The sequence below is a fragment of the Serinus canaria genome, chromosome 3, assembly GCF_022539315.1.
Source record: "Serinus canaria isolate serCan28SL12 chromosome 3, serCan2020, whole genome shotgun sequence".
NCBI lineage: Eukaryota > Metazoa > Chordata > Aves > Passeriformes > Fringillidae > Serinus > Serinus canaria.
In genome coordinates this window covers 42,614,752-42,635,139 of record NC_066316.1, presented here as the reverse complement: position 1 = coordinate 42,635,139, position 20,388 = coordinate 42,614,752, and the positions used below count along the sequence as shown (strand labels likewise).

At 41.1% G+C, this 20,388-nt stretch overlaps 1 protein-coding gene across 1 annotated transcript in view; it reads right to left on the bottom strand.

Moving 5' to 3' along the window:
• The window catches only part of DISC1 (DISC1 scaffold protein), a 188,439-nt gene that overhangs the window by 158,004 nt on the left and 10,047 nt on the right, over positions 1–20,388 (bottom strand). The window contains exons 2-3 of the mRNA XM_050972620.1: positions 11,090–12,054; positions 7,550–7,619 (exon numbers count right to left, since the gene is read on the bottom strand). Coding sequence (XP_050828577.1) covers positions 7,550–7,619; positions 11,090–12,054 — 1,035 coding nt within the window. The remainder of the gene's footprint in view (positions 1–7,549; positions 7,620–11,089; positions 12,055–20,388) is intronic.

Here is a 20,388-nt window from a genome sequence, read left to right as displayed (position 1 = left end):
TGCTTTCAAATGGTAGTCACGTTCATTCAGCATCCTTTTAATCCAAATTCACAAAGAAATTGCGTTATCATGACATCTAGAAGTTTCTGCCCGTGTTCAGTCATTTATTAGTCAGATAACAGTTGAAAAGAGCAGGTGTCCCCCTTCCATCAGAATTTTTATATCCAAAGTGTAAGACAAGGGCAACAAAATCAATTTCTAGTTGTTGGTTGAATTAATAGCCATGCTGTCTCCAGTCGTCATATTGCAAATGAAACACAGTTTTCTTATCTGGAGGTAATATTTCTAAAGAGCTAGGGAAAGCTAAGTCTGTCCTGAATAAAAAATTTGTTTTCAAGTGCAAAGTAAGCAGATGGGCTGGCTGGGTATCAGGAGAGCCATGTCATTCACTCAGTGGGTACTGTCCAGATAGCACATCAACACTTCTCCCAAGCTACACCCATCAGAGCCCAATGCTTCAAACAGCCATTCAGCAAGCAAGATCTTAAATTACCCATAATTGCTTATTTTGTTCGTATTTTTGTCATTGCTTGTTTGTTTGTGAAAGACTAGCCAGGCTGTCTGGGAACAGCTTGGCTGCATCATGGACTGAGAAACAGAGCCTGAGTGCCCTAGGAGGGTGGCCGGCAGTGTCAGCTTTAGACAGCAGATGGCCACGAGCAGAGAAAGCTTCCAAGCACTCTGTATGCCAAAACCCCAGCAATTTCCCTCTTGTCAAGCAGCTTCCAGAAACACAAGACGTAGCTGAACCTCTTCGCTCTGGCCAAGATTAAAATACAAGAGCATAGCAGAATCCCATAAAATACTACTGCTTCCTAAAAATAATTAGACTGCACAGTTTAAGCATGATGCTGCATGACTACAGCAGTTTCTGCTCCAATACTGGCTAAGCAATTAGAGATACAGAAAACACAACTGCATTTTCAATTTGGTGCATAACTACCCAAACACCAAGAGTCGTTTCTACCTCCAAGACACTCATTGATGTGAAACAGAACAACTGGTCTAAAATAAGAATTTACATCAAAAGAATTTCAAGAACCTGCTGAAGATGCATGTGTTTCTCATGTAATGACTAAAAGCAAGAAGTCAAAGTACCCAAAAATGCATAGCAGACCTCCCTCTCATAAGCACTGGTCACTATTATTTTAGTATTAAAAAAAGTTTTCCCAGTTGTCTACCTGACAGCAAGATAAGGAAATTCATACCTTTAAATTGTGACTCCTGCTCAGTTTTACAATTAAATAAAACAAACTCAAGCACAATAGCAACAGGATAGGCCTAACACAGATTGCATAAAAATAATCAGTCATGTTGTTACTGCTGCTTGTGGACAGAAGCCAAGATGAAGCATTTGAACAACAGCATTTCGGTCCACAGGTTCAACTAGCACCAAACAAAAAACAGATGTGTGCAAAAAGACTTCTGTTTTTCATTTCAGGCTGCTATCTTAGAGGAACATGGACAAGATGGTAGAGGTGCAAGGCTTGTGCTGCCTCTGTTTTGTTGGAAGGCAAATTAAGTCTAATGTATACTTCACATAAGCATTTACTATCCTTAACCTTCCAAAGTCTTTTGGGGAAGTTATTCAAATTTATCAGAGTAGGACAAGATTAACAAGATCCATGTAACAAAGATTTGGGTTTGAGAATTTATACAAGTTCTTTTCCCCCCATCCTCTTAACAGCTTTACAGGAAAGCTATAAAAATGAAAATTAAACCTAGAAGACTTACCCACAGATTTCAGGAAGCTTCTACAAGTTTGTGATGAAACAAGGCTCTGACAGCATAGCACAACAGAAAGCCCTATTTGTTCCATCCACCCCAAACCCAGTGACAAGTCAGTGACTGCAACTGCAAGTTACAAGCTTGCAGCAAGTCTCCCGTGTCACAGCAGCTCTGCTCCTCCAGCATTCACCACTTTTTATTTAGTCAGCAGCCTCAGCTAGAGAGCTTCACTAAACATACAGGTGGGCTTGAAGATTCAACTTCCAAAGGTACATGCCACACTGAAACAAGTCCAATCCAAAGTAACATGTTCTTCGAGAGTTATTTCCAGATATAACTTCTCTCAAATTCCCTGCCCTTCCTCAGAAAGAAGCCAAGTTGCCTTCGTTTCTATGTCCTGTTATAGCAACCATCTGTCAAGCAAGCAGTTTAGTTCAAAATAATAGAAGCACAGTAAAGCAGGGATTCTATCCAACCCTCATGTACAAACAGCTCTTCCAAGAAAAAAAGAAATTAAAAAACAAACAAACAAAAAAGACAACAAAAAGAACAACACACCACCCACCTGCTTGAATATCAAATTAGTTCAAGTGTTTAAGAGCTATGATTAGAAACAGTACTCCAAATTGGGAAAAGGACTGCTCTCCAGTTTAAACTGCAAAAAGCAACTTGTAAAGACCAAACAGCTACCTATCTGACCAGGTGTTCAGAGTTTTTGCAAAATTCAGTATTTGCAAGTACCAGTGTAAGAAGTGGCAAAAGCTTTCCTCTGAGTGCCATTTAACATTTGCAACCCAAGTATTACTGAACATGATTCTACCTCATTTACTTTCTCTGCAGTTGCCTTAAAACAAATAGTTGGTTCAAGTGAGCAACAGCACCTATTATAGTGTAAACCCACAGGAGACTAACAGCTACAAAGTATTTCCTTTCCCTTCCTATTCTTGTGATTAAAGGGAAATGTGCAAAATGAGACAAACTCCTACACACACCATAGGGTGTCCTTGATGCCCTGCAGATCCTGAAATATGGAAAAGAAAATTGGTATTAAAAGTTCTTGAAAAACACAAGCAATGAGCAAAAAATAACGAAAAAACATGCAAACACTATTTTTCTGCAGAGCACACAGTGCACAAGTCCATGGCAGTTCACCAATTCACACAGCTCATCCTTTGAGAGCTCACCTAAAATAACTGAAGGCTTACATGACATTCAATGTATCTACAGCATGAATCCTTCTTGCTGAGATAGGATAGATTTTGCCACCACAGGCATAAACGTTTCTGTGTTCTTTCTGTCATGTTGGACTGATGAGGAGTTGCTCTGATCTGCTCAATGACCTTCACTGAAGAACCCTAACTCTGAATTGCATGGGGAAATTAGCATTCCTGATCAGTTGCAAGCAATGCATCTGCAAAGAAAAAATTGCTTTAAAAAATAATTATCAGAATTTAAAAGAATCATTTGTTCTGCAGAAACTTTTTGCTCAGAAGCAAGATGGCACGTGAGCCAGTAGTGGAGTTCAGCAGCAAGACTTGATCCTGATAGTCACCAATCCACTTGCCTCTTGCACCAGGCAAGGTTGAGAAGCACAAGCAGCAAAGAGCAGGAAAAAGGTTTTCAAATGTTTGGGCAATAGATTTGTACTGAGCAAAATGCACTTGCTCCCACTGCAAGCACAACTCCCACAGACACAAAATACACAGTCTTTTTTTTTTTTTCTCCTCCTGTATTCAGCAGTGTGTTTAACCTTGGAGCTGTCAAGCTCCATCATGAATAATGAGCCATGACAACACTCCAAGTGATCCTTGGAGAACAGACCAATTTTTCCTATATGCTATGCAAGGCAAAATGCTTATATTCCCATGGTACACCACCTGCTTAGAAAATATACAGTAATGTGGCCATCAAGAGGAGACCACAAGTAAATACAGGAAAAAAAAATCATTTATTTCCCAATATTTCTGCACCTAAAAAGAAGCAAGAGCAATAAAACACATAACATCCCAAGGGTTCTACTTTAAAATTATACTGGGACTGAGGATATTTGTCTCACTGAGTCTGCATTTCACACAACCATTTCACAGCCGAGGAATATCTGCATTTGAAACAAGCCCTGACAGCTACAGCACGAAGAGAGAACACCCTGCAGGTTTCACAGCACTGTGACCTCTAGAAAATGAGCACCAGTGAGGGACATGGGGGTGACCTCCACCCCAAGCAACCCCCAGCACTCTTGGAACAAACACATCCTACACCCTGCACACTCAGCACTGCCAGAAAGAGTAGGAAAAAAATGCACTTCTCTGAATGCCTGATTGAAACTCCTCTACACCAACACCCTAACCATGCCAAGGCAGGTCCTCCAGAGGCACAGCAAAGGTAACCAAGCAATAGCAAAAGTCATTTCTGCTGTGCACCTCTCAAGCTCAAGGGCAGGAGGAAGAAAAAGCAAATAGATTCATCTAAAGAAAGGAAAAACTAGGAAGAAACAAGCTAAAGACCTAAACAGGCATTCCCTTGCCTCTTAAAACAACAGTGGAGGGTTGTGGTTGCCCTTAAAACATCTTCCCTCACTCTGGAAATAAATGCTAATGCATTAACATTAATCTGGAAGACACCACACTCTCTAACAGCTCGAGCACCATACATTTCTCCTATGTTTCTGCAAGGTGGAAAAACAAATGCATCCTTATTGCTGAGCTGTTTGCAACAAGGTATTTGTCCATGGCTTTGTAGGGGGATAAGCTTGCCTTTATTTCTGTGTCATTTCCTAGTCTTGCTTCCAGAACTGAAAACACCGCGCCATCCCTTTTCCCTCCCTGTAAGGACACTACTTTACTGATAATTCAGTTTCAATCATTACCCCAAACTACAGGAGCTTTCAAAAAGCTCTGTAGAGCAGGAAAGCAACAACGTCAAACCTGTGATGCTTGTCTTTCCTTAAGCTGTGAAGTTTGCAGCGTCAGACAGCAGAAAACAGTTCTGAGCACTTAGAGGAGTTTTAAGTGCTAACACATCTCCCTGCCACCAAGAGGCCTTCCACCAAGACTACATGACTCTTAAAGAGCTGGAGTCAGAAAATCTCTGGAGTTAAAGTCTTGACTATGGCTGAAGCTGGAGAGAAGACTCTAGCAGCAAGGCAGTAATTACACATGATAATGTATTTATTGGCAATTTAACTTTTCCTTTGGGAGTCTAGCCACACATACACCTCCTCCACCTGCTCTCCCTCCTCCCTCTTCACCTCTTCCATGCCCAGGCCATTTCACAGCTATTCTCATCACACTAGGTCTATCCTTCCCCTGCAGCACTTCCAAATGAGCAAGACCTGTGTTGGCACTACACGTAACACTGCCATCATCTCTGATCCAAAACAGTTCAGCTCTTAGCAGAGGACTCATTCTACACTCAGAGTCACTCCCCAAATTACAGGATCAGTAATTTTCTCTCTAGCATTACAGTTAAAATGTCCTCATCCCTCCCCATGCACCAGGCTCATTTCTCCCACTCCCTGATAATTCACCACCATTTATGCCCCACATCATGGCTCTGCACATTTAGCAATTCCTTTCTCTACGAGCAATATTTGGCAGTAAGATCCCTTTAAAGATGGCTAATTACAGACTTCACTTGAACAGAAATTGATACTGGGCCAATCTGTGAGTTATTTAACAAGCTCTCACTTCACGCCAGGGAAAACTTTGTTCTCCACCAGGAGCAGCAGCATAGCTCTGGAAGCAAAGGTGGAAAGCTTTGCCACTGCAAGGTGAGGAAGGTCACAGCTCTGATTCTCCTTGCAGCACTGCACCTTCCCCATGCAAGTCTTATCTTGAAGATACATTGCCTGTGTTTCACAAAAGTAAAACTAAGGGAGCCAGTTCAGCTTCCATTAAAAAAAAAAAGAAAAAAAAAAAAAAAACAACAGTTGGTACTTGTATCAGAAAGAGAACAAAGACCAGCATGACAGAAAACAGGTCAAGGACTCAAAAGTTAGGAATTTATAAAGTTCAGGATGCCTGGTTGCATGCATGCATGAAGCATGTCAGTTTCTGAGAACAAGTGTCTAGTTTTCAAAGGGATGGAAGAACTCAAGTTAAAGTCTCTCAAGCACCTCAGCATCCAGTCCCATATCAGAACAAATGTTTTCTGCCTGTTTATGCCAGACTTAGCACAGAAAACAGCAGTCCCACCTGTGGATTCTCCTTATCACTTTTTCTCTCTCTGCCCACAACACCTGGTGAAATAACATTTCAGCCAGACCACTGACCTGAGGGGAATTAATGCAACATTCTGCAAACCACCCCCTGTGCTAACCCTGCTTGATAACTAGGGTGGAACTGAAAAGGGTAAAAGGACGAAGTGATGGACAACAGACAACTTGTCCTGTTTTAAGGATATAAGACTAGTGCCCAGGAAGATTACATAAGAGTTTTCTGTGTGAGATTTCAACACAAGTCATCATTTTTCCCTGTGGTCAACAGCTATATGGCATCACATGGAGATATCACACCTGATACACTGCTGTCAGACTGGCTGACTGCCTAGAGAATCCCAGCTGGAATCTGTGGTAACCATGCACACCGAGTACACAGGTGTTGGGAAGTCTCCAACTGTGAGCTCAACTCACAGGCACTTAAAAAAGAAGAGTTATGAGTGTTACACATGTAAAGCACACACATTAATAATGTCTATTTGACAGAGACTAAATCCATAAATACCTACTACATCCTCAGATTTTAACACACCTAAGGGTTTTCCCCATTAGGAGATGCCACACTAAAAGAAAGACTGGTGGCAGTAGCAGACTGTTCTCCTACACACAGGCCAACAGAACCACTCTTGCAGAAGTGCTAGACACCTACCCCCTAGACAATAGGATTTCATCTTGGGGACATGTTTGGGGGCAGGAAAACAGAGTCATGGTACAACTGTAAAGCATCACACATTAGTTTGGAGAGGCAAACCACAAGTCTGACCACTGCCCAATTCCTAAAAGCCAAGAGTATTAAAGTGGGAGGAAAGGAGCTGTCTTTTTCCACGCTTATTCTCTGAAGTAACCATGCAGATTTCAGTGAAATGCTTGTAGTCTCTTCCAGCTGAAGACAGACCTAGCAGGAAGAATTTACCTTAGAACCTCAAGATTATCAAAATGTGAGTACCTGAACACAGACCACCACAACAGGAAACAATAAGAAACCCAACATGTGTTAACAGATGCTCTAATTATTAATGTGCACACACATAAAACCTATCAGAAGTGACAAGGCATTTGAAAGAAAAAGCATTATTCAAAGATAGATATTTGCCAGCAGCTGCATCACCACCATATTGTCTAGCTGAATTTGACTGAACTCAGTGGACATCAACTTAATCCCACAGGACAGTATAATTCACTTCTGTAATAGCTACTGACCTTACTTCTATGAGCCCTGTTGTAGTGTCATGACTAAATGTGGCAAGCAGCAAATCTCACTCTGTCAGCAGCCAGTGCCTGTCCTTTCACCTTTTGAAGCTTCCACTCATTTCTGCATTTTTTTCAGTCATGCTGCTTCAAAACAGCTGATCCAGATGGTGGGTATTTGGATTTCAACCTTGCCACATGGTGATGTGGCTCAAGAAAATAAAAACTGTTGCTACCTGCTGCTGACCTACTTTGTTTCCTGCCATATGACAGAATAAACAATACAGTTCATTGAACTCGTTTTCCACACCTAGTCACTGCTATGTAAGAAATATAAAATAAAACTAATAGAGAAAGAAGGAAAGAAAACAAAGAAGCAGCATGATCCAGTGGGGAGTAGGGAGGAGCAATTCTCACCTCTATCATAGTCATCTTCCTCTACTGCTTTTTCCTGAAGCCTCTGAAGCCGTAAGATCAAGGATTTTAACTACGCAAAGAAAAAAAGTTAGTTAAGAAGAAGCTGCATTTAAAACTTAGAGACTGTTAACTTTTACACAATATAAATTTAATGGATTACTACATCACTACAATGGCCAAATTTTGACAGTAAAGCCCAGCATTTGTTAAGTAGACAGACCTATTAGGAAGTCAGCTGAACTGCAGCTACTTGAGCCAAGCATGGCTTTAGTCCAAACACAGGGAATAACAAATGATATTTCTTGAAAAGCAAAGGAGATCGTGCAATCGTGGGATATTTTTCACCTTTTGAATAAATGAAAGTATGATTATTAGAGAATTCTGTCAGCACGACATCTACTTCTGATCACATTCTACTCAACAGTGTGTTCCCGAGCTCATTCCAACAATCTTTTACCTGAATTTTGCAGAGAACAAATATAAAATTTCCATATGCAAACCACATTTTATTCTGTAAACAGAAATGCAGTATGAGTACTTTGGAACAGGTATATTGATGTTATGGGTCAGAAAATAATGTTAATTTGCAGCCAAAAAAAGTTTCCTTAAAACACAATTTAGGCTCATCTACATAATGTTGATATTTGCATTTTCACAATGCAAATGCTAGATGAGGAAAAAAAGCAGAACACCAAGAATACCCAAACCACATACAAAGTACTCTCTCACATTCCAAAAGAAACTTACCATAATAAAGTTTTATTTCAAAAGTTAATACTTCTCTTTGTTAACATCAACAGTCTGGACCGAAGTTCTAAATTTACTAAAAATTTGTAAGGCCTTTACAAGTTTTTGCTGTTAAAAGAAATTTGTTAGAAGGTAGGTTGAGTCCTCTCCTCACTGCCATGACAGCCACAGCTGCAGGTACGTGACTGGAATGTGTTTCTTATTGAATTTATGCATGATCTATACCAAACAAGCCACTATCAGCCCTGAAAGGTGAACCTGGAGAAAGAAGCAGTGTATATTCTAAAAGTCCAAAACCTGAAAAAGCTTGGGAGGGCACTAAAACCCATAGTTTAGACATCCTTAAGAAATATTTAAAAATATTTCCCTTCTCCCTGAAGCTCTTTCATATTTAATCCTCATATTTAGAAAAACAGGTATAGCCAGTCAACAAGTTAATAGAAGCACTCAGTTATCCAGACTACACATCAACACATAAATTATACAATCAACACACAAACCTTTAAATTCAGGATTTCCCTCTAAATATAGTATGTGAAAGTAGACTGGTAAGAAACGAACTATAAAAACAAAGTCAGGAGAGTATACAAAAATGTTTGGTTAATAATATGCTACAGGATGCTCCACAAGAAAAACAAACACAAACCATTTCACACATTCCCATTTCTTCTGTGCTTTACATTTTTTCAGTTTTCACTTTCTGAAACTACAATCTTTTTTCTCTGAGGCTAGTGAGGAATGCGAATGGTACTGAAGGGAGGAGCTCTGAACCCTCACCATAAATTATTTCCTGTGTTTTATGCTCGATTTTTTATAGTTTTAAAGAAGCTTGCAGTAGGAATGTTTCAAGTGACACTTTTTTCATATACATGATGTATAACAGCCACCTATATGGGAGCACAGCCCTGCTGCTGCTAGCAGTGTTTATTCCATCACACCCTACAGTGGCAGGTCATTTAAAGTCTGCCTGGGTACCACAGCCCAGGCACGCCCACGGCAAACTGACTGATGCTGCACTGTAAAGTGCTTTCTATTTGCAGGCTGGGAGGCATTTGGAACTCAGCTAATCAAAGACCTGCATGTGCTTGAGAGTGGCATGTCCTAGATGTGTACCAGATGAAGATCTTCTGTACTTTTTAAGTACAGAAAAAGCATAATTTTAACAACTTTGGTTTTGTCTCCTTTTCTTGACTACCGTTGCCTTTGTTCCCTTCTGAAAACTTTGAGACTCTACTCATTACCATTACAATAGGAAGGTGCTTCAAATTCAACATACACTACTGGCTAACCAAGGGCAAAGACATCTGAGGGCACAAATCCCCAGTTCTCCATTCAACGTATTAATGAATACAGAAATTAAAGATAGCAATGTTTCTTTTGTGCCTATCAAATAGACAATAATGAAAAGAAAGAAAAATAATTTCCTATTTTGATTGCGTTATACATTCCCAAATTTGCAGTGAATTAATTTCCCAAACCACCTCATACTATGGGCACATTGCAATTCCAGGCATGAAACCAAAGAAACTGCTCCATGTAAATGTGTGTGAAGTCTGTAAATAAGAGAACCTAGTTTGAGTTCTACACACATCATCTATGAAAATAAAGTATTATGGAGCATTGTAAGCCCAGGTCAGATGTCATGGTAAGCAAAGAAAGAATAAATGTTTCTCAGCCTTCTGTCTTGCCCAGACAGGAGGTTTGTGCAAAGTCTCCCCAGAGCAGGTTGTTCCATTAGGCCTAAAGACAATTCAGCACATCTCATCAGGTATGTGTCTGAGCTGAGAAGTTGCAAAGATCTGAGTTTCTGAAAGGCAACCAAGAAACTCAGGCACTAGTGAGACGATTAAAATAAAAAAACAAACAAACAAAATAAAAAACGACCCAAACTCACCACCAACAACAACAAAAAAAAAAAGGCAACAAAATCCCCACTACCCACTCAGTGCACCTTGAACAAATTAGTACAATCCATTGTGTCCATATTAATTTCTAGATTAATGTTTCCTATGTGCACAATAAAGCCAATACTTGGCTCCTTTGATTGGGTAGGCTCAGAATGCCCACCCTACCACCATAAAAATATAACACAACTGATCCTTCTAAAGTTTTCCCACCCCTCTCCTATAAAGAGCACAGTGAAATGAAACTGCCTGTATACACTGTAGGTATAAATGTGGGAACATACATATATGCAAAAAGACTCCTGACTCACCAACCCACTATTTCCCTAGGGTGGAAAGGGAAAAGAAAAAAAGATTCAGTTCCCAGCTGGAGACAGAGAGGGACTTGACCCCCATTTTTCTTCACGTGGGGAGAGCACCTATTAGATTACACACTACTTTCACAAAGTTGACTAATTCTTAGAAGTCTTTGGCTCAACTTCAACATGTCCAGTTAAAAAGTTTAGTGCTATTAAATCATGATACTTCAAGAAAAGAGTTCTTACCACCTTCTAATTTTATACTACGTATAACCCAAGCTGCAGACAAAACAGCCACCTGTGAAAAGAAATGGTACTTACTGAAGTCAGAAACTGATGTGTGATGTTAGAAATGAGAGGATTAAAGTTTCAGTAGAGAATAGAATAGGGTACTGCAAAAATATCACCTATTTTTAAAGAACCAAACAAATCCCATTATCTCATTTTTATCATGCAGAGATCTACTGCAAAACTCTGAACAAAGGCCACAAAAGCCAGTAGTATCTGAACTCCCACATAAACTTTGATTTTGGCACTACAAATAAAATGTTTTGAGGAAAAGGTATCAAAAACAAAGTGAGATTACTGACCTTTAACGTACTGCGGTTGCCAAGCAAGCAATCCTGTAACACTGGTTCATATTTTTTCATCAAAGTATCCCAGTTATGGTCACTGACAGTAAAGCTACTTTCATAGCCTGAGGTGACAGAAGAGCCAGCAGATGCTGCATCCGAGGAATCTGTAGAATATGAAAATGTTGTGTCTATATCCAAGAGAGAGATGGTCTCACAGTCCTGTAATTTATCATTTACTGGGCTCTCTCGTTCATACTGCAAATCTTCACCGGAACTGGAGGAGCAACACAAATCTCCCAAGTGTTCATGAGTTTGTGCCATCTCTTCTGGCTTCTGCACATTGCCTGTGGTCTTGGGATGCAGAACGATCTCAGCTTCCTCAATAGATTTGCCTTCCACATCGTTTACTCCAGAGGCCGAGTTCAGGGAGAGCTGTATGAAACTGAAACTTGATCTAAAGCTATCCTGTGCACCAGCAGAACGAGAAATACCATCTCTGTTTTGATAGTCACAGTTGTTATTCACTTCTGCCTGATCCAAAGCACACATGTTTGGGGGCTTGGTGCTGCAGCTTTCCTGCCACATACAGCACACAGCAGAAGCCTTATCTCTGCCTGCTGCGGCAGCAGGGCAGACCCCTAGCCCTGTGCTATCTGACCGTGGACTACTGCAACAAGAAAGATTGCCACAGCATCCGGGAGCATTTCCAGTAGCGGCCAAGGTTGTCACCCCATTAGCAGGAGCTACAGCACTACAGCGCAGGAATTCCAGGTCAGTTTGGCACTGTCTGTGCAGAGCACAGCCCTCAGAGCCCCCACAGTGCTGCCTGCCATGCTGGAGCTCTGCTGGGCTGGACCCTGTGCAGGCACCCAGGGACTGAAACTGGATCTGTCGCTGAGCTTCTGGCCTCATGGATCCAGGTCTTCTTGCCAGCTTCTTTTTACGGAGAGAGCCTGCCGGCATTAACTGCTGGTGATCACCTGGGAGGGGAGAACAAGTCAGTCAGTGTTTCTGCAGTTTTCCAGGCTTAACATACTGTGACACCTAAAAATAGCCGTTTCTGAAATTTCAGGCAGTGTATCGTTTTCCATTTCAACAAAACACAAACACTGACCATACTGCAGATGGAGAACAACGTGTGTATTCATTCACCTTCTAAAGAGTTTGCACCTGTTCTTAAGTGAGCTCACCAACAAGCTCGTCCATCAGGACACAAACCCGGGTACAATGTATCACATCATCTTCCCTGTTCCCAATATCGCTCTGCTTTTCCATTCTCAACTTCCTTAACAGCGCGCTGAAGCAGAAACTCGGTTTAAGTTTCTCTGATCCAAAGTGATTTCAGGCTTACAGACACATCTAAGATAGGACTGAACCTGCATCCGAAATGTGAGAACCATGATCACAAAGAGGTTTTGTTCAGTTTCTGGCGTTCATACCCATGTTTCAACACTATGAGCGGTTCAGACTCTGCTGCCTTAACAGATAGAACTGTAACACCCTGTGGTTGCAGATGTCATTCTAATGAGATACTGTACAAGTTGACATTTAGATTTATGATACTACCTATTGTCCAAATGTAAAGTTAAAGAAAATGCTTTGCATGAAGAATCACCAATCCTAGAAAACTATTAGTTTGTAGCATTACTAAAGTATTAATATCATTAAGAAGCAGCCTTTGCTCGGTAACTTGATTTCCTTACACATACCGTATTTACACAGATGAAAAGATGAATTTGCTGTTTGCAGAGGTAGGAAAGCAAACAAAAACCCCACCCAAACAAGATAAAAATACCACAGTAAACATTAAAATTGGGAGATCAGAATTTAATGTCTGTGTTTTCTGTATATTTTTGTATTTGCATTATTGGTAAAAGATTACATGATGACTACTTTCATTCTCTCATGGATTTACTGGTAGTTAAAAGGTAATTCCATATGTCTGTCCTGCACAATGGGAATCAATGGGAATACAAGCTCTGCACTATCATCCATTTCGTAACACAAAAAAGATATTGACTGCACCTATTTGCCAGAATCACTCTTCAAGGGGATCTGATGCCTAGCTGAATTATGCCCTCTATTAGCTGCCCTCTACTCACAGAAACAGAATCAATTGGGTGTTAGAAATATTCATGTCACCTACACAGAGCCCTTACAAATACACAAGTTTCTGATTTTTTCTTTACCTCTCAACATTCCACCCTAATCACAATCCTTTGTCAGTTTTTACATTATGGATATGCACATTATCTAAACTCCTCAGCAGCTCCTAACACAGGCCTCATGCATGCCTCACTAGGACAACATCCTATACAAGAATTTAAGCATTAGAACCAAAACTTCCCAGGAGGATTTCCCCAACATTCATTACATTCTCTCCAAATAACCCTCAACAAAAGCAATTTATACATTTTCCATATACTAGAATAGTGGCACATCTCACCATGGGACTGCAGTTAAGCCTCTGTATTCTGCTTCCTATCACCATAAATTAGAATATCCCAGCAGTCTCTTATACTCTCTTTTGTCTGAGGAAAAAAAGCATCACAGAAATCAGAAGTAAAAAAGGTCATGGAGTCCATCAGCCTGTCTACTATAAAAAGACAGTGAAATGCTGTTCTGGGAGTAATTTAATAGAAGTCCTAAAAAACAGGAATCACTCTCAGAGCAAGGGAACAAAAACTGAACAGAATGTTCTTAAAAATTCAATTCTTTTGGTTTATATACAAAACAATAGCCTAAGTTTGACTTCAGCAGAAGGAATCAGTCATGCATAAGAGACATTCTAAGGCTGCATATACCCCATGGCCTTTTAAAAAGGCCTGTCACAGGCCTCCTCTGTAAAAACACAAAAGGTTCTCTGGTTTAATTAAAATCAGTTTAAAATTGATCTCACTAAGTCACTATGAATTTCTAAAGTAGACAGACAATTACAGCTCTTTAAACACCAAATTTAAACTACGCTAATGTAAATAAGGTTTAAATTGGCCAAAGCATTAGATATTCACACCAAGTAAACTGGATGCAATTCTAAAAATTATTGGAGCCAAAGGGGTACGATTCCAGTGTCCTGAATGAGATCACACACAGCCCAGGCATCTCTGTGCTCCTCACAAGGTTCACAGGCAGCCCTCCAGACAGGTTTGGCTTTCTGTTCCTTCACAGACCCCAGGTCTATCTCCTGGTGAGTCCATCCAGCAGCACAAACCGCTCACCTGGATATCACAGCAGAGTTACACTGCCCAAGTCCTACCAGGATTAGAGCTAGGCCAAGCCAAAAGCCATCCAAGGATGCTACAGGGAGAGAGCTGCAGGTCCTTTGCCCCAGTGTGGCTGCCCCTGAGAGCAAGGCAGAGTAGACAGAGCTGGGACTGACATGAACATGGACACTCACACCTTCCCCAAAGGATAAGGGGAAGCCTGGTCTCCAGGTCCAGCTAGAGAGCACCACAGTGCCTTCAGCCATCACAAAACCCAGCCAGGAAGGTTCTATTGCCTTGGGTGTACTGTTTGAGCACTGTTTATCTTGTGCCATGTCCCTCTTCTCAAGATTAGAATAATTTCAGTTGTTTACTATTACATATCTGAAATACAGTTCTATAAACTTTTTCTGCATAGCCTTCCAACCATAGCTTGCCTTGTCTGCATGTCAGAGAAATGACACTGAACCAATTCAGCTGGCTTGTTAAAAAATAAAAAGACAGCCCTTAAATTCTTCTCATTTTTACCTCAGCTGGAAGAAAAAACAACTGCTTGCAATTAACTTCAAAATTATCAGAATGAAAACAACCAAAGGCAATTTTAAAACCCTACACTACAATGTGTTGTGCACTGTGTGGGACACACATTTAAAAAGAGAGAAACGCCACAAATGGAAGAGCCTTCCAATAGTAATATTAAAAATCAGTTTTTTAAAACATATATTTTTCAGTCTTGGAATACGGTGTATCATGTATTTAATGGCAGATATGTGCAAATTACTTCAAATTCAAATTATGAAAGCTCAGGAATATTCTTACCAGCTCTTTCACCATAGCAATCTTTCCTGATGATCAACATTTCGTGTACAATAGCAGTTCAGATCCAAAGCAGAGGGAAAAAGAAAATAATCTATTGCTGTAAAGCAACATTGTTCACATCTTAGTCACACCAAGTGAGATGAAAGAGGGAGAGGTGAAGCCTAGGAGCATTTCCCACTGATGGAAAGAGCACATTCTCTTGTACCCAACCTGACACCAAAGGACAGCAAAACAGTCATCTAATTTATTTTAGATCACCAGTCTTTGTTCTCAGCCACAAAAGTGGCAGCTCGGGTTTTTTGACTGAATGTTCTAACAGCATCTGTGGATGAAAAGGTGTAAATACCTTACATTTTTGTTATTCCAATAGAATTCTATAGATCAGTACAGAAACCCCATCATAATCATCTCCTCACTCCTGCTTTAAGCATGTGATGCAGAATGCTTGCAAGATCATTTAAGCTCTCCCTGAAAGTGAGAAATGATAGATGAAGTTTTAAAGGTAGCTCAGCTGTCTGAATACACCTATATTATACACAGTTTGTTTTTATTAGAATAACAAATTCATCTTCAGAGCCCTTGTGGGTGGTAACTGTGATGTGGAACAAAAGGTATTTGGTCATATTCAAAGCCAACTATCAAAGCACTGCTCCAAGCAATTTCTGTAGTGCTGCTGCTCTGAAAGAAGCCCATAACACCTGCATCAAACTATACACAAACAAAGTAAGTGAGTTCCAAATATTTATTATTTACAAACATACACACATAAATGTTTAACCTATCAGAAGCATAAACGAACCACTTTTGGAGATTAATCTGACATGACAATAACCATTACTGTTCAGCTCCTATGTCACAGAAATATGTAAAATGTGACAAGTTCCTGATCAGTTACAGTTTGACTCATTTACTGAATTTCAAAGACCCCATTAAAAATATAAAATAAGATGGCACTGATCTCAACACAGCCTATGTTGAAACAAACAAGTATCATCTCTTTGCACAATTAAGCTTTCTTTGAAAGTCAATTTCGAATAAAGATTTTTGTAACTCCTAAAATGAAAAGGTCTCCGCTTTTTCACCTCACCTACTGAGTGTTAACTCTAACTGTGGTTTATCTAAAGTTTTATAAAGTGTATCTACAGAGGGAAGTTTGGCTGAGTTACACTCTATTTGATATAATAATAATTATTTCTTCACCAAGGCTTCCTGCAATTTCTAAGGTCACAGGCTGGGTTCAGTTACTCAACTGTTAGATTTCCAACACGTGGCAAATGACATATCCTCTGAGGTCATTAAATGCATGGCCGTTTCCATTCTCCACTAAAAAGCACTTCAAAGAGTTGAGCACTGCAAAAGCCAGAATGCTCTTCTTTAGCCAGGGTTTAAATAATTGTGTTTTTGTTGACACACTCCCATAATGCATGTCATTGAGTTGTCACAATCAAGCCACTTACCCCCTTAATGCAACAGCTCATTTTAAGCCATTTGATGAAATTACGGCACCTCTCTCAAGAATCAGAATCACATCAGCTGATATTAAATTTTCACACCTCAAGAAATAAAAAAACCAGTTTTAAACCTGGTCTAGCCCTAACACTAAGAAAGCAAAAAAAAATTCTACCAAAAAGTAAGTTGATAAATAGCAAACACTTCCCATGTCAGTAACAATCACCTATTTAGTCAGGGGAATAAGAGAAATCACCCTTACCTCAATTACATATTTGTTACTAGAACTCACTTTCCAAATTCATCTCTGGTTGATCAGCCTCAATCCAGTCATTCTCCAAACCTCCTTACACAATTCACAGATATATTCCACCCAACAACAAACTGATACCTGCCTTGGCCAGCTAGAGCTGCCAAACTCACACCACCAGCTGCCCAACAGAACAGCTCCCAGGCTCCCCAGTCACCACTAACCCTACACCCAGCTCACTAATCCATCCTGCCAGCCCACCTGATGAACAACAAAACATCCCAAGGATGAACTCAAGCAGGTCTGGAAAAACAAGCCAGCACCAGCACTGGGTGCCTTCAGCATAGTGAATAACAGAAGACACTTCCCCAAAAATATCCAGCTCAATTTTTTCCAAACCTGTGGGCAAATTTCTTTTTAACTTATAGTTAAGTTATTGAGAATAATTTACCCACTTTCCAAAGAGGCAGATGGACACACAAGTTGCAAGCCTACAGAAAATATTCACAACAGCCTATTTCAGGAGGTGGGGTGTGGGTGTAAGTTTTGTTGTTCTTCTTCCCGGGGAAAAACTCTTTTGTTCCCACTTTCAATACAAAAGTCTGTAAAGGCAGTCCATGCAAATGTCTAAAGTGGAGAGAACACTCTGGATTCTTTCAGTCAAGATCTGACAACAGCTTTAAATATTACACAGAAATAGTGGAGCAAAGATGTTGCATAGTAACTGTGTAGTTTTCTTAGGTCATAAATTAATTTGCAAACAACACTTAATGGGTTTGCCATCATATCCCATAAAATCATTCCACCAAACACTCGTGAAACTGTGAAATCAGTACACAGCAGTCCTTTTCAAAAATGGTCTACTTAACACACCACACTTCTCCTTCATCACTCTGTCTACAGAGTGACAGTGTGGATTCCCACTACTTCTGCTCAGTCAGATCATCTACAGCAAGACTCTAATATAAAACTCATCAGGGGGGAGGGGAAGAAGGAATTTTTAAAAAAGTGAAGTGTGAGAGCACATTGACAGCAGTCAATTTCTAATTCAAGCACAGTTTGAATGCTCCAGCTTGGAGATTTGAATTTTTAATTTCACCAAGAGAGTGGGTTCCAAATTAAGCATCTGATGCACAGTCAGTCTGAAACCAGAATTGAGTTTACTGAAATAGAAAGTAATTTTCTCTTAACAGCTCAGTAGTGATCACATATAATGAAAATAAAACAACGTGGCAGCTCCTATATTGCCAAGGGTGAGGAGTCAGAAGGCTTTTAGCTTTATAATTTAATATCAAAGTCCCAGGACAAATGCTCCTCCTCTGCCTGCTGAAGGAAGTTCATCTTGTAGCCCCAGTCAGGCTGTCAGATGCAAAGTCCATGCTGCCTAGGCAAGGACAGAGATGGAATGGATCTCCAGACATCAGGAAGCTGAGCACCAAATTCCCACAGAAAGCACAGCACCTCAGGATGCAGATTAAACACAAGACAGTGCAAAAGCCAGGCACGAACACAAACTGCAGTTACAGCAATGCACAGGACACAAGGCCAACCCAGAGCTAGGAGAAAGGCAAAGAAGTGGTGCTGCTCCCTCTCCCTGCTCCCCTGAAACCAAACCACTGGGCTTTACCTGAAGCCCTGCAGCTCTTTAGGCCCTAACAGAATTCCTGCACTCAAGTGTTTGCTCTTTGCAGCAATTGTGTGAGCTGTACCTTTGCCAGCTGACAATAAAGTGCTGCTCCGAGTGGCGAGATGAAGATCCTCCAGTGGCCCCACGAGGCACAGCCTGCAGCACCACCCTCCTGTCCTCAACGCCTGCACACGCAGCTTCAGTCAGTGCAAGTCCTCGCCAAAGGCCAGCAAATTGCTCAGCAGCATCAGCCTGCAGATGTTACAGCCTGGGAGGGGTGAAAAGGTGCTCCAGCAAGCAGAGTGCAGCTCCCTCGGAGACCTTCACCGGCAAGTGGGAGAGACACACATGATATCCCCTTTGAGATCTTCACTGAGAATATGGCTTGACCTTTACAACTCTTACCAAAGGCTGCAGACAGACAAAACAGAAGCTGGAAGTTTGTTTTACTGGGCCCCAGAACACAAAAGTGAAGACGTCAGCTATATCCTTTTCCTCTAGCACAGAGCAGAAAAGTGGGTTGTTCAGATGAAATTCTGAGATTATCTATGAACAGGCTACGAAAGAAATACTATAGCAGAGATTGCTGAAACAGCAGCAGAATACTAACCACAGGCAAGAGCACTTCTAGCAGAAATCAGAGCTCCTTCTAATAGAGTGGGTCAGAAGTCACTCTGCCTAGAGCAAGTCAGATATCTTTTAAAATTTTTTTAAAAAATTAACATTCCAGCAAAGAATAGCGTTTCTCTCTAGAAGGTAATTGCACTGAACTACAGAATTTAGCAGATGTGGCAGCACAGAGGGACAAGGGCTGCCAATAGGTTGAGCTGCTAGAGGTTGAGAAGGCCTCAATACACAGCTGGAGAGCACTCAAAGGAGGCACCCACCAGCACGAGACAGCTGGTTCTCCATACTTCTCCATGTAGGAGTCCTGGGATTAGAGGCCACACTTCCCACATCACCAGGTATGGCAGGAACTCAGAGATCCTAGCAACTGCCTGCTCAGCTTCAGGCAGGAGCTGAGAGCAACCCATGCACCTCACACCAAAGACTCCACGGGACCAAAGCCCATTCACACACCTTCAAAAGCCATGGCCACCAGCAACAGACAAGGATCAAGGAATACAGTCAAGCAGCAGCCAGTCACACCCTAGCCTGAGGGAGGACATCACCAACACTAACAAATCTACTTTGAGTGTCATTCATTCATTTTTGTCTCCATCCTAACTCTGCTAGTACCAGCACTGCACATGCTTTCCACTGTTCCCATCAAACCCTGCCTGCTTTTACACCCACAGTCACTGCATTTCAATCATCAGTTACTCCTTCCAAACCAAGGGCTTACTTCTCTTCAAGTGAAAAAGATAGTTGATCCAGAATCATTCCAACTGCTGCTCTGGAGCTTTGACAAAAACTCTGGACAGGTCACACTTCACAGTCTAGAACGATAACCATCCACAAAGCTCCTGAACAGTGTTCCAAGCCAAAGAGGAAATACTTTCTTTCCCAATACCAATTTCCACAATTCTGCCTCTCTCTTCCTTTGCAATCTTTCCTTTCGGTCACGACCCCAACATGCACAAGCCTCCCTCCAGCCCCCTTAATGGCTTTTCTCTCACAACAGCAAAAAAGCATGCCTCAACTTACCCCCAGAAATCCTCCTCATATGAGCTTCCAGGCCCTCCACCTCCTCAGCCCACCCCATCCTTCCTAGGTGGAGAGCCTTCCTGCTTCACACTGCCCATCAGCAGGGCTCAGAATTTTCTGGGCTTCTCCAGGTGCATTTAAAAGAAGTCCAGCCCACTTCAGCTGTGTTCATTGATTTCATCACTCCCCTCCAGTTGCTCAGCTTTTTGGCTGAGGGTTTCTTTTACGTCTTTCACAGCACACAGAGCTCGTATGACAATCCAAACTAAACCTCACTCTAAAGGCACATTGACTCCATTCATCTCCTTGGAAATCATCT